Raw genomic sequence first — 13142 nt, forward strand, 5'->3', positions numbered from 1 at the left:
CAACGACGACGACGACGACGGCTGACAGTTCGCTCGATACTGCGTTTTGTTTTCACCCGCGGCGTGCTTCACCTGCTGCTGCTTGCGCGTAGGGTGGATTGGCCAATTGTCGTCACACTTTAAACACTCTGGAAACTCTATATAAAACTTATCTGAACTTAATTTTGCAAACTTTTATTTCAACTAAATGTTAATATATTACCAAAGAATAGCTAAATAAACATTTTGGAGTGGGTATAACACCGTTTTGGGGGTATTTGTATCGATAGAATAGATTTTTCGTTGGAATTTTGTACCAACCCGGAATTACGTCGTCGGAAAATCCGCAGGCATCTGAACCGGTCCACAATTCACAAGTCAATCTATGTGGCATCAGAAAGGGCATAAAATTTCCGGTCTTTTGATACCCATACATCCAGGTTTTCTATAAAACCCACGTTTTTAAATGAGTTTCTGAACAAAACGTTGTACTAGGTTCCTGTCAAACTTTAAATTTTTTACATGTTTTATCACAAAATGTGCATAGTGCCCAAGGGGTGTAGGTACTTTTTTTAAATACTGTATATACACTCATACTTTCTAAAGGCAATGCAATCTCTTGTTTTTGAAAATATACTGATTAAGTCGGTAAAACTATTGATTTAAGTCTATTTTAGTTTGTATGGAAATTCTGTGCACACTTGTGACACGTATTACAATTTTACTTTCGAAACACACTTGTGACACGTGCTTTTCAGATTTTTGATTACATAATTTACTGTATCTTTTAACTGGTGTAACCAAATTAGTTGAAACTTGGAGCATTTGTTAAGCGATAGTATACGAACCGATTGCTTCAAAAAGTTTGGCTCTATCATTCATAGTTTTGAAATTATTTACCAACAAACTTTAAAAATCGATTTTCTCGAAAAGTACTAAATGGTCGTTGTCACAAGATAGCGCACAACAGACGAAATGGATCTTCAAGTTGTTTCTTTTCTTCTGTTCGCAATAAAAGACAAACGCGCTGGATTTTTTTTAATTAAACTTTATTCATCAAAATAAAAGGTAGGTGACAGAATGTTTTACAAGGACCGGTTTTGCTTCTAAAGTTTATGCTTATTTTCCTCCCATTCTTCCACGGAAAATCGAAGCAAAGAACTGAAAATAGTCTGTATATGCACTGTATTTATATACGTTCTTGTTTATTAGCCCTACAACTGGTGTGTTTTTGTGTTTGTGTGTGTGTTTTTTTGTATGCGTACATTGTTCTACATCGCCATTAATCAATCAAATTCCGCACTGGATGACGACAGGCGCGAGCGCCCTTTTTGTCCACGTGTTTTTTCACCTGTGAAATGGTTTTTATCTCAACTTTTGTGTACTTCATGTGTGTGAGTGTTCCGCGAACGAAGCAATTGATTTATTAGTCACTCTCAACTCAATTTGGAGGGAAACAGTTTGCGTAAAAGCATTAATTGAAGTTTGCTGCCGAAGGAAAGAATGATTCGTGGAAGCAATAATGGGAAATGTGGTATTCTCGGTAAAACAAAAAGTTTAAATCGGTTTCTGTATCTTTAAGACTGTTATGCTGCTTCTTCGTAGAGTGATAAAAAGTTGTGTTTTCACGATTTTTCGCTTGTTCTTGATGTTAGAAATGTTGTTAAAGCAGCAGTTTGTTTTAGTAATGGAAAAATCCTTTGGATTTCAATTGTTCTGCACTATGTTTGTTTTTATCTTTTTCCTGTTTTTTTTATATTTACCTTAGGCTGCCTCTTATATAAGCTTAATTTTCTTTGTCCATTTGTGTTTCTCTTGATATAAGATGATCGTTCAACAGAAAATTTATATCGCTAAAGTGTGTACATATACTAATACGCACTACTCCTTGTGTACACAATTGTTTATCCTCAATTTCCATTGTAATTATTCACATTTAAACACGATTACGGCTTCTTTTTTTTATCTTTTCACAAACTTAAGCATTAGTTTTGTTTTGTTTTATTTATGACTTCCACCTCGCTACGTCGATTTGTTTACCATTCTTTCGAGTTTATATATAATTCAATTTACTTTTACTCACCAACCATCACTATTTTACTGTTTCTTGTTATATTCTCTAAACGTATAGCTACATTTTTCATGTCTTTCCATGATTCCTGCAGACCATTTCACGCGATTTTTTTTGTCTCTTCCGCCAAAGGAGCAGTTTGCACGTGTGCGTGGCGGAGAGTTTTCTCGGAATGCGTAACGCACCACGTGGTAATAACATTACGCCCAATGTGGAGAACATAATTCAATCAATTTGTATGCCACCGGCGCCAAAGAGATTCCTCCGCAGCGGTAAAAGGTGTGTGATTTGGGTGCTTCTTTTTGTGCCAAGTGTTGAAAAGTTTTATTTCGGCGAAGAGGAAAAGTTGCACAGATTTGTTTTAGTGTCTCCGGTTTGCAGCAGGCCACGAGAAAGCATGCGGAATGCACGCTTATACGAAATAGTTTTACCCTTTTCAAAACTGAGTGAAAATGACTCTGAAATTGGTAAGTTCTAGAAGACGGTGAAATTTGTGCAGAAGGCTATGAGAAAGTTAACAAACAGTGCTGTGTTCAAACACAGCTTCTGGCCAACTGTGACGGAAACCGCAGCGAACGATTGACCAGTCCGGACAACCCACAACATTGACAGGTGTTTCCGTCTCGGCGCAAACACGTCCGACGTGGTCACAGAATGCCAGATCGAAGTAAGCCACCACCAAAGTTGACAAGACCAAGTTTGACCGACATTTCTGTCCGCCACTGACTGACAACCGCAGCCATCAGACCCAAATGCACTTTACACGCTGACAAAAACCCACGCAACCTTTAGCTTCGATCGGACGCTTTTGCTGCATGGGTCGCGCCGGGAATCTACTTTGTTTCGGAACTTTGTCCTTCGGCCACGCCAATGATAACGAGATTTACTCGGTACGCCACGACGCGCTCGTTCCGCAACTGGGACACAGTTTGTTTCCGGTTTTGAACGAGTTTCGCAATCCGCTCTCCCTTGGCTGCCTTGGCGCTGTAATTTCCTCTTTCCGTTCTGTCCCGTTGTGTGTAATACAATTTCATTAACTACGCGATTCCACCTGTTTCCTTGCACTGGTTCATTTTCCTGTGTTTTTCTTGACGTTTTTTTTTCGCTCGATTTCGCTATACATTGGGGCTGGGATGTAAGTTTTTGTTAGGGGCGGTGCCCCACGTGGTTTTTGTTGCCAGTACTAATATCAAATTAATATACTGTTTATAAATATATATTAAGTTCAGTTGCTGATGTTTTGTTTCACTTTTTTCAGTTAGCTTCTGCGGAAGTTTAATACATGTTAGCTGAATTTGGGTCGTTTGTTTTTGCTTAATATGTCTGTTTGGAGTTCTGAACCATGCGTTAGTGTTGATATAATTACCGAGTTATTCAGCATACTGTTTAATTCCAATTTTAATGTACATTTTCTCTTCATGCGTGTTAAGCTTCCTCTTTTAAACACTATTGTTTTTATGTCTAGATGTGTAAACTTAGTCTAAACGAAAGTATAAAACTGAGCAAACGCTTATTTGAGACAAAATTAATTGAAAAAGGAAATAAAAACGTAAACCCACAATTTTAGGAAAAATTACAACTTATTTATTATTCAGCAAGAGCCATCTTAAAAAAAATAATAATAAACGGAACAATAGCTATTAGTGTTTCTCTCTTCTTTCTTGTATCACAAAATTATTTTGATTTTTTTATTATTCTCGATTATATATTTCCTCTGTTTTTCGCATACTTTGTAAAGCAATTAAAACTAAAACCTAAAATCGTTTGTTACACAACGTTTGTTCAACCTAGGATCGGAAGATGCCTTTTGTTTCAGTGAAATTTGCTGATCGTGGCGCAGCGTGCCATGGTTCCGCAAACGATGACACGCGTAAATAGAACGATGATGATTGAAAAGTTTGGCCCTCCCCAGCACTCCCCCTCGTCTTAAATAGGGGAGCTGGGGGTGAAACTGGGACTGCCACATGTGCGTGACTCTCTGGCGTGTTTGTGAGTGTGTGTGTGTGTGTATGATATGTTTCATCCCACAGCTGGATGGAGATAAGCCGCGAGAGTTTTGAAACTTTTCTTCTGCTCTATATTTTTTCTACAAGAGTGACGACGAATGAGTTCGGGGAAGGATGCTGCGTGCGCGTGCTGTCTTAGGAAATTTTCCTCTTTTTTTATCTGGACGGCTTCAAGTTGATCGTGAACTCGATTATTTTTTTTCTAAGCTTTCCGATGCCTTTTGTTTTTCTTTTCCAAAGTTACCCAGAACCAGAGCCAATTGCGTTTTGCTGTGCGATGCCTCTTGAAAGAAAATTTTAAGCCTATGATTTAGGGTGATTTGACTGATAAAGAATATGACATCAAGGCTCCTTATTGCACAGTGTTTTTAGGAACTTTAACTAAAATGCAATCTATCACGGCTTCCAAGACTTGGATCGATGTACAAATGCAAACAATAGTAGGCTTTTGAATCTTATGATGCTTCACCCAAAGGTATCAAAGTAGGCTGGAGTGAAATTTTGCTCTCCCCCCACTCTCCCTCACTTACAAGATTGGGTTTAGATAGGAAAACAAAAATACTGCTCAATAAAAAAGTCCCAGTTTACCAGGTTTAAGGATAATCGAAGTTTCCATTTTTTAGTTAGTTCTAGGGAACAAGTTTGTGCAAGAGTGCGAAGAGATTCGTCCACTCCAAAATGTTTATTCAATTCATTCATTGTAAGCTTAGAAAGTTTAGCTAAACATTTGAATAGGTCAAATAAAAATAAAATTTGCAGATAGTGGATCAAACAGCTCAGTGCTGATTTATTTCGATAACCTACTTAAAAAACAATCAACAAGATTTCTAAACAGGAATAAAAGTCGCAGTCGCAGTCTGAAGGTTGTGTGTGGTGAGTCACCCAAACCTCTTTTACGAAAATGGACCGACGTGTTTCCCCATTCGATAGAAGGCCAGGAGCATAAGGTGGGAATTGAACCCGCGCCCCACAGCAACTTAGAGACCGGCAGCCGAAGCCACTAACCGCCGAGCCACGAGGCCCTCTAAAAAAATCCAGTTTTGTTATAACATAAAATTCCAAGCGAATTCATGCATCAACATTTACTTCAGGCGAATTTTGAGGCGTTAAATGTCTAAAATGGATGATGTTTCATTTAAAACTTTGATATATATGAATCCTTGGAAAAATAGTCTCAAGGATAATTGTAGAACAATTGGTATCCTACCATTTTTTGGTAGTAATTTGATATTTAAAAATTTCAAAACTTTAAATGTTTGGATACCAAAATTTTGTATTTTTGTGGCATAACAGTTTTTAATACCAAATAATGGACATTTTTTAACCAAATCTGTTGAAGTCGTTGATTTTGCATCAAAATTACATTTTCATTGTTATTTTTTATAATTATTGATTAATTCCAGGGTTGCAGAAATATTAAATTTACAGTTCTCAGCGACTAAAACTGTCATGGCCGGAATCTCATATCCTAACATTCACTGCACATTATTCCGTCGCGAAATCCTCAGCACCAAAAATTGACGGGCTCTATCGCGAGTTTGCAAAATCCCCGCAATTTTTTTTCTCTCTCATCCTCACTCAACAGAACATAGCCTCAAAAGCCGTTTCTCGCTTTCTTTTATTGCGATTTTTTTCAAGAAAACAAAATATTCTTCAATGAGCGGGGGTGAACGAGGAAAAGAGAAAGAGTGATAGAAAGAGAATGCCCCTGCTGGCAATCATGAGATAAAATAAGAGTTTTCACAACTGTAGTGATGGTCGCTATGCTCTCTGATTGGTTGGTGCAGGAACCATCACATGATAAGTTTTTCTATCACTCATTTACAACACTGATCGAACCCCTATTAAATTTTTAAAGTCGCTGTACATTTAAGTAGGGATCAAAACATGGTACATTTGCGGTGTTTCAGCCTTTTCAGATTTTTTTTTTATAAAAAAGAGCTTCGAAGCTATCATTACTGGTTAGCTTCGTAGAAAATTTTGGCGAACTTTCATTTTAATATTCTATTTCAATTTGAGTACAGAAAAACGAGATTATATCACGCAAGCACCGTAAAACCGTGTGTCCGAAGACTTGTTTTAAATCTTAGTAGCCTGTTTTGCTTGCGTAAAATCTGAAACGTCCCCACCGCCAAGTGCGGAAAAAAACTTTTCAGGTTGTTATTTTTATTTAGTTGAAACTATTTTGAATTATTTTGGAGAAATTTATGAAGCACTTCCAGCCTACCGTGATTAAGTTCACCTTTGTAGTTTACCCTCGGTTGAAATTATTTCCTTTACATTGTTATTTTTACATCAAACATTTTATAATTAAGTGCAGGTATTTCTGTTGTTCGTGCGTGATTCTCCAAACATCGATGTGGTATTATTCTGCTTAAGTACGTACCAATAAATGTGATATTTACGCATATGATAAAACAAATGAAATCAAATTTTCCTAAAAACTAAACGGAACCCCAACGAGTGGAATTCAACTCGACTCCGGCAAAAATCAACCAAACCAAACGATCAAGTTTCGTCTTTTAATTTATGCTCGAGAGGAAGGGGAAAACCCAGAACATCCAGCTGCACTTGTAACTTCTCTCTATGCAAATGTGCCACGTGTATTGATTTTCCGCCACATTTGATGGGGAAACAGCGCGCAGTGAAAATCATCAGCAAAAAAAAAAAAAACTAGAGTTGAAATCAGAAAGTTTGCTTCCCGGAGAAACTATAAAAACCCCAAGCATCCAACGGACCGGGAAAGGAGCGAACCAGGACGTGATAATTACTACGCCAATCACCACCGACCGACCGAACCGTCATCATCACGAGCGAGAGAAAGGGTGAGTGAGTGAGAGTGGAGAGTTGAGTTTGAGTTTCGCGGTTGGATCGCGCGAACAGCAACCGCAATCAATGGGCTATGGGGAAAATCGATTGTTGAGTTTGCATTTAATCGGATATGAAATTGCACAATGGCTTGCAGCGGTAATAATGGCTGCACAAATGCAGCAACCATACAGTGTGGCAGGAACAATCGAGCATTTGAAATGGTTATTTTTTTTTTGAGTGCATGCGCGAGTTTGGTAGTAGGCGTTGAGCTTTTACACTATGTATGAGTTGGTAGCAGATTGAAAATTAAAATAATAGCTTTCAGTGACAGTTTACTTTGATTTGAATTTTTCCATCGTGGGTCACTAAAGTGGGACACATTTCCGCCACAATTGTTACATTCATTAAAATGAACTGTTTTTGTGCATCTCGTGAGATTTCAATTATTTTTCTAAAGACATAAAGGGACATAAAGCAAACCAAACTCCTCTTTCCTGGTTCACCACAGGATTAAGGGACAGTCGCACATGTTCCATTTCTTTCTCTCTTTCCCAATCACTCTTACACACACACACATTATTCCCACCGTGCCCCCTCAACCCATCATCGGTATCGTCCCCATTGTTTGCTACAGTTAATAATGCATAGATTGGCTCCCGTTTTCGTTTTCAATCCTGTGTCGCTTCCCTGGCAGACCGAGCTGGCAACACTGTTTCTTGCGCCACTTTTTCCTCACCGCGCGCCAACTTCCGCCTCGCTCTGGCCTTCCGGCAGGGGTCTGTCCGCGCGTGTGTGTGTGTGTGTGTGTTCTCATCATCATCATCGTCTTCTTCTTTTTCCACCACCTTTCTCCTTAAACTCGTTTTTCTTTCTTTTTTTCTTCGTCATCTTCCGGTTCCGGCAGGCACTTTGGCCTGCCGCAGCTCGTTATTACTGTATATATATTAAGCTGTACGTGTGTGTGTGTGTGTGTGTGTACGTGTGTTCGTTTCTCCTTTTGAAATTATTTTTTTCCTGTTGTTCAGTGTGTTTGCATTTTTGCGTGTGTGTGTGTGTGTGTGTGTGTGTGTGTGTGTGTGTGTGTGTGTGTGTGTGTGTATTGTTTGCTTGTGTACGTGTGTATCTAGATTGGAGAGTGGATGGCAATTTTGCTTGTTTTTCACATTTTGTTTGTTTTATTAATTTTAAAATATGCAATAAATTTTCCATAATTTAAAATTTTTGATATATTCATTTAGCTGCAACGAGAGAAGAGAACGAGACAAAAAACGTGAATTATTATGAGATAACGACTGAATGGATATGTGTGCGGGAATGTGGAAATAATTTCATTAGTTTCAATTTGCCGCAATTATGTTGCATTTAGCGGGGACTGGTTTCCATAATGCATATTGAATGATGTGCTTATTTGTGCGCTTTTACGAGGGTGTTGGCATATTTGTCTCTCTAAATGAAAGAGTTATTACGTCAAATGTATTTACTACTGGAATAGGATCAAGCAGAAGCAGATATTGTTTAATGTAATTTTCAGGAAATTTTAAGTATTGTTAACTGGTGTTTCAGTCGGATGTCATTTAAAGCTGATATCGACGTCGTCGTGCTATCTTGTCGCACCCGCCATTTCGACGTTCAGGAGAAAAACGCGTTTTAATGTTTGACCTTGAATAAACAAAAACGAACGCACGCAATGTAAACAATAACAAACACGTTTTGTTTGGCTGACCATTCTGTGCATTGTCCCGAAGTTTGGTTGAAGTTAGTTGCTGGAGTCCCGAGTTATACACTCAAACGAACGGGGTCACTTTTTAGTTTGACACCGCTTTTACACGGAGTTCACACACACTACCAAACGTTTGTTTTGATGGTGTGCGTGAGAGCCGTGTAAAAAGTGACAGTTCGTCACTTTTTAGTTTGACTTTGACTAACCAACGGGGTACAAACTAAAAAAGTGTCAAAGAGACCAACCACCGGGGGTTGAGTGTAAATACAATTGTTTACGGTAGTCTAACTTGTACGTGCGTCAAACGCGTTCTGACCTGAAATCCCTTTGGCCAGTTGTCGCACTTACATCAATTTTCAAACTACTTTCATATGTAAAGTGACAAAAGTGCACGGAGATTTTTCGGATTTCGTTTAATATCTCAGGATTGAAATCGAATTTTGTTGATCTGTGAAGGTCAAAAGATGAGGCATTGCGAGCTGCACAAAATGGCGTTCTTAACTCAATTCGACCCAAAATGCACGTACGACAAGTTAGCACGACTGCGACGATATACAAAAAATCCGTACTATAAAATATTATCATAAAGTCATAGGGGGAGGTTAGGCACGATGTAATTTTTCCGTTGAAAACTGGGATAAAAAAAAACAATTTTTACTACTTAATGATTTGTAAAATATACAAAGATTTCAAGTTATAAGAGTGAGAAATAATAAGAGTAAAAAATCTGCAATTTGAGAACGATTTTTCTACTCAAATCGGTGTCTTTGGCAAAGTTGTGGGTCTTTTCAGAAAAATGGTCGCACATTTTATGCAGAAAAACTAATTGCGCAAAATAACTATTTTTGAAAATTCTCGTTTTGTGTTTTGAATAAAAAAAAATAAATTTGAAAAAAAAAAAAATTTGAAATTGCTGCCAATTTTTGAAAAAATATTTTAGCCACGCCGTCCCTCCTTTCACCGCAATTTTTTTTTCTTGCAAAAAATAATCATCAGCACTTAAATATTTTGGAACTCTATGATTACAACAGATCTTTAAACACTTTTTGTGTTCAGATGTTTGAACCGTGGCTTGTAATTTGTTGTTTTTTTTTACTTTTTTATTTTGTCTTGTTTTGAACGCTTTGGATAGGTCTTCCTAAAATGTATAACACATCGTGTTTTTTCTACAAAAACCACCCGTTTTACTAACTTCCGGACTTAAGCTGAAATTGTCATAATTTATAGATAGTGACTAAAAGACGGATCGCAAAGACCAAAAAGATCAAAATTGGCTCAATCAGTGCCGAGATACTCAAGTGCAACATCCCACCACACACACAGCGATTGCTCAGTAGATGATTCCGATTCGATAGGTATATTTGAAGGTGGGTCTAGGAGGTCAAATTAAGAAGTTCGTTTTTCGAGTGATTTTATAGCCTTTCCTCAGTTAGGTGAGGAAGGCAAAAATTGCAAAACATCAATGAATACATGAAAAAACTCTCAGTGTTTGGTCCCAAAATTCTAAGTTTGCAAAAAGATTAAAAAGTCTCCATTTCATTAAAAATGCATGAATAAGCATTGTGCAATGTAATCAGAAAACTGTACAATCGATATTTAATTTGAGTCGCTATTTTTTTGCCTCCTCATTTTATTGAGAAAATGTTTTGAGAAATGGGAGCCTAAACAAAATAAAAATTCTTCTAATTTTTATATTTTGGAAAAACCCTTAAAACCTTAGTTAACATTTCACAACATTCTTTTTTCAATTCGATCATCAAATCTCGATGAAAACAAATTTTCCACCTGATCTTTTCTATGCAAAAAATCGCAGCATTGAAAATATGTTTTAGTAGCACCATTCAATAGCTTAAAATCTAGCGACCTCTTGCTTGTTAAGGCGGTAGACTCACAGATCATAACTTCAGGGAGCCTTCGGAAGACCTTGAACATCCCAAAACATTCACAATTTGGAGGAGACGCATTGTTTTTTATTCTTTTTTATGTATTATTATTTTATTTTGATTGAATTCTGATTCTGACATGCGGTACTCTACTCACATGCTTTAATTTTTAAGCAGTGTATCTTTTTATCCACACATTTTCTTTTTTCCTTATTTTCAGTTTATTTTTCACAGTAAAAATTGTGTAAATTTTGAATATTTAAAAATAACCTCCATTTTGACTGAAAAGGGGCATTACAACGGAATATTGGTAAATTTACGCATTTTAACATTTACATGACAACGAAATATTGGTAAATACAGCCCAGACTCGATTGTCCAAAGCCTCGATTATCCGAAGTTTTGATTATCCGAAGGTTTGCATGACACTTTCGATCATCGAATCATGACCAAAAAAAATTTTCGTATTATTTCAGTTTCTTACTTTTGAACATAAAATTCGAGTTCTGCGACCCCATATTAGTTATAGATTTGAATAGTTGATTGCCTATTAAATAACAAAATGATTTTTTTTTCAATATTATTCACCGCCTTTTTGGCCGCCATGTTGGATTTGAAAATTCTAAATCACGCCTAGTTAAGGGAGCAAACTCAAGCTTTTTTTACTTCGGATAATCGAGTCTGTATGCACATTTTTAGAGGAAAAATACACAATTTTTCTGTCGTAAAAATGTACTCATTCCTATATGTAATGTTACCATTTTTTACTGTGTTTTAAAAAGCGATTTCAACCGAAATTAAGTAAATTTGGAACACTTTTGTGATAATTTGTCAATAGCATGTCAAATGCAGCTTTTTTGTCGACCCTACTAGGAGTATACTTTTTGAACAAACAACTTAGTAATTTTTGAACAAACAACTTCGTTCATTGCCTGTTTCGTAATTGTGGGATGTTATTGTGGAACATTTGAATTAAACTGATATTTTCACACAAAAAAGTTACAGACCATGTATAAAACATCACAATGCTTGAGTTTCATTGGTATCAATGTGTGAAGTCATTATTTTGTTACATCTATAACAGTAAATATATACCCTTGGAGAGATCAAAAGTTTGTTTACATCCGTAATAAAAAAGTGTTTCAAATTTGTTGATTTTAAAGGGTCCCTGTTCTTCTTTAAAATAATGATATGAAACGTAAAAAAATACCATCGGGCAATACATCAATCGAAAGATCACAAGAAAAGCTTTCACATGAAGGTAAAAGCAAATCCTTATGTTCAGCTATCGATTTTCTATGATTTTTTGAACATCGGCCGATCTGTAAGCCGTTGCGAATATGTGGGATGACTGTTATAGACAGAAACAAAAAAACTTTGAATAAAATTTGCACTGGGATAATTTTTTTCCACAACGGGGGGAGGATTTTTCCATCATCAACAAAAAGAAATGCATTAGCTGCCAACCATCTCACTCACTTTCGTCAGAATAATTAATTTATCATTCATTGGCAGCAGCGCGGGGCAAATTAGTTACCTAGCGTCGGTCGAACAAATCTCAGTATTCCCTTCCCCGAAACTCCCCGTCACAAACTCCACTCCGGGCCGTTTGTCATCTCGTCGCTACTTTGCGAAGCGTCGTCAACCTTTCTGAATGATTAATGCGTAAATTAAGCACAGATTTTCCACGTTTACCCTCTCTTGAAGGGGCTCGTCGACTCTTGCTCTTCTCACTAAAGCAGTAATAATCGTGGAGGTTTTCTGTGCTCATTCGTGTTACTTCTTGCATTCGTTTGTTTTTTGATCAACCAGATTATTGGGTTCGTCGAATTGGATTAACGAGAAGTGAAAATTTCGTTTCACTCAGCATGTTTTTGGAAAGCATCGTGTTATCGAAATGAAAAGAACGTAACGAGAATCCCCAATGCTTTAATGAGAAACGGAATTTGGTGAATTTCGTTAAATATTCATAGGTTTGATGATAAATATTAAACTGAAGAAATCGATTTTTTGGGGAAAGTCTCGACAACAAATAACATGAGCTCAGCTGTCAAATTTTGTTGCATAACAGCACAGCCGATGTTAACGTGACCCAATAATGAAGGTGTGCATCAGTCAAACTTGGATTTGAGCCGCTTCTACGCTTTAAAAACAATTTTACCAATCATGAAAATTACTCACATTGTTGAGTTGTCCCATTCCAGCTGGCTAACGTTCTTGTAGCGTCCGTTGATGACCTCCTCGTCCTCTGAGTCAGAGTTTTCCGACTCCGAGCTCTCGTCCGACAGGTTGTCGTTCTGCATCGGGTTGATGGTGATGGTCAGGGCCGAGTCGTCCCAGTCCAGCTGCTGCTCGGGCGCCACCTTCGGACAGGGCATGTGCTTGTCCAGCGAGTTGCGGGAGTGGCTGCTCGAGCCACTTCCCCCGCCGCCGCCATTGTTCCGCAGGCGGGCGATCCCCACGCCGCAGATCAGCAGCACAAAGGACGCGCAGATGACCACGATCAACATGGTCGAGTGCGAGGACGCCAGTTGGGCCTTCTCGTGGGCCAGGTTGTGCACCCGGGACTGCGACTCTTGGATGTCGTGCGAGTGCAGCATCGCGTGCGCGTACTGGTTGGTATCTGTGAAGGGGGGGAGGATCGAGTATTAGTGATTGATCTAGTTTTTGTG

The 13142-nt window shown here is 37.9% G+C and overlaps 1 protein-coding gene across 6 annotated transcripts in view; it reads right to left on the bottom strand.

Annotated features, from left to right (window-relative positions):
* Positions 1-1011: 1011 nt before the first annotated feature.
* The window catches only part of LOC6030866 (calsyntenin-1), a 191623-nt gene continuing 179492 nt past the window's right edge, over positions 1012-13142 (bottom strand). For 5 of the 6 annotated variants that reach the window (XM_038263444.1, XM_038263447.1, XM_038263449.1 and 2 more), the window contains exons 7-8: positions 12652-13093; positions 1012-8105 (exon numbers count right to left, since the gene is read on the bottom strand). In XM_038263444.1, coding sequence (XP_038119372.1) covers positions 8102-8105; positions 12652-13093 — 446 coding nt within the window. In that variant the 3' untranslated portion in view covers positions 1012-8101. Of the gene's footprint in view, positions 8106-12647; positions 13094-13142 lie in introns of those variants that run through there. The other variant, XM_038263445.1, reaches the window with a different exon arrangement.

This window comes from Culex quinquefasciatus, chromosome 3, assembly GCF_015732765.1.
Source record: "Culex quinquefasciatus strain JHB chromosome 3, VPISU_Cqui_1.0_pri_paternal, whole genome shotgun sequence".
NCBI lineage: Eukaryota > Metazoa > Arthropoda > Insecta > Diptera > Culicidae > Culex > Culex quinquefasciatus.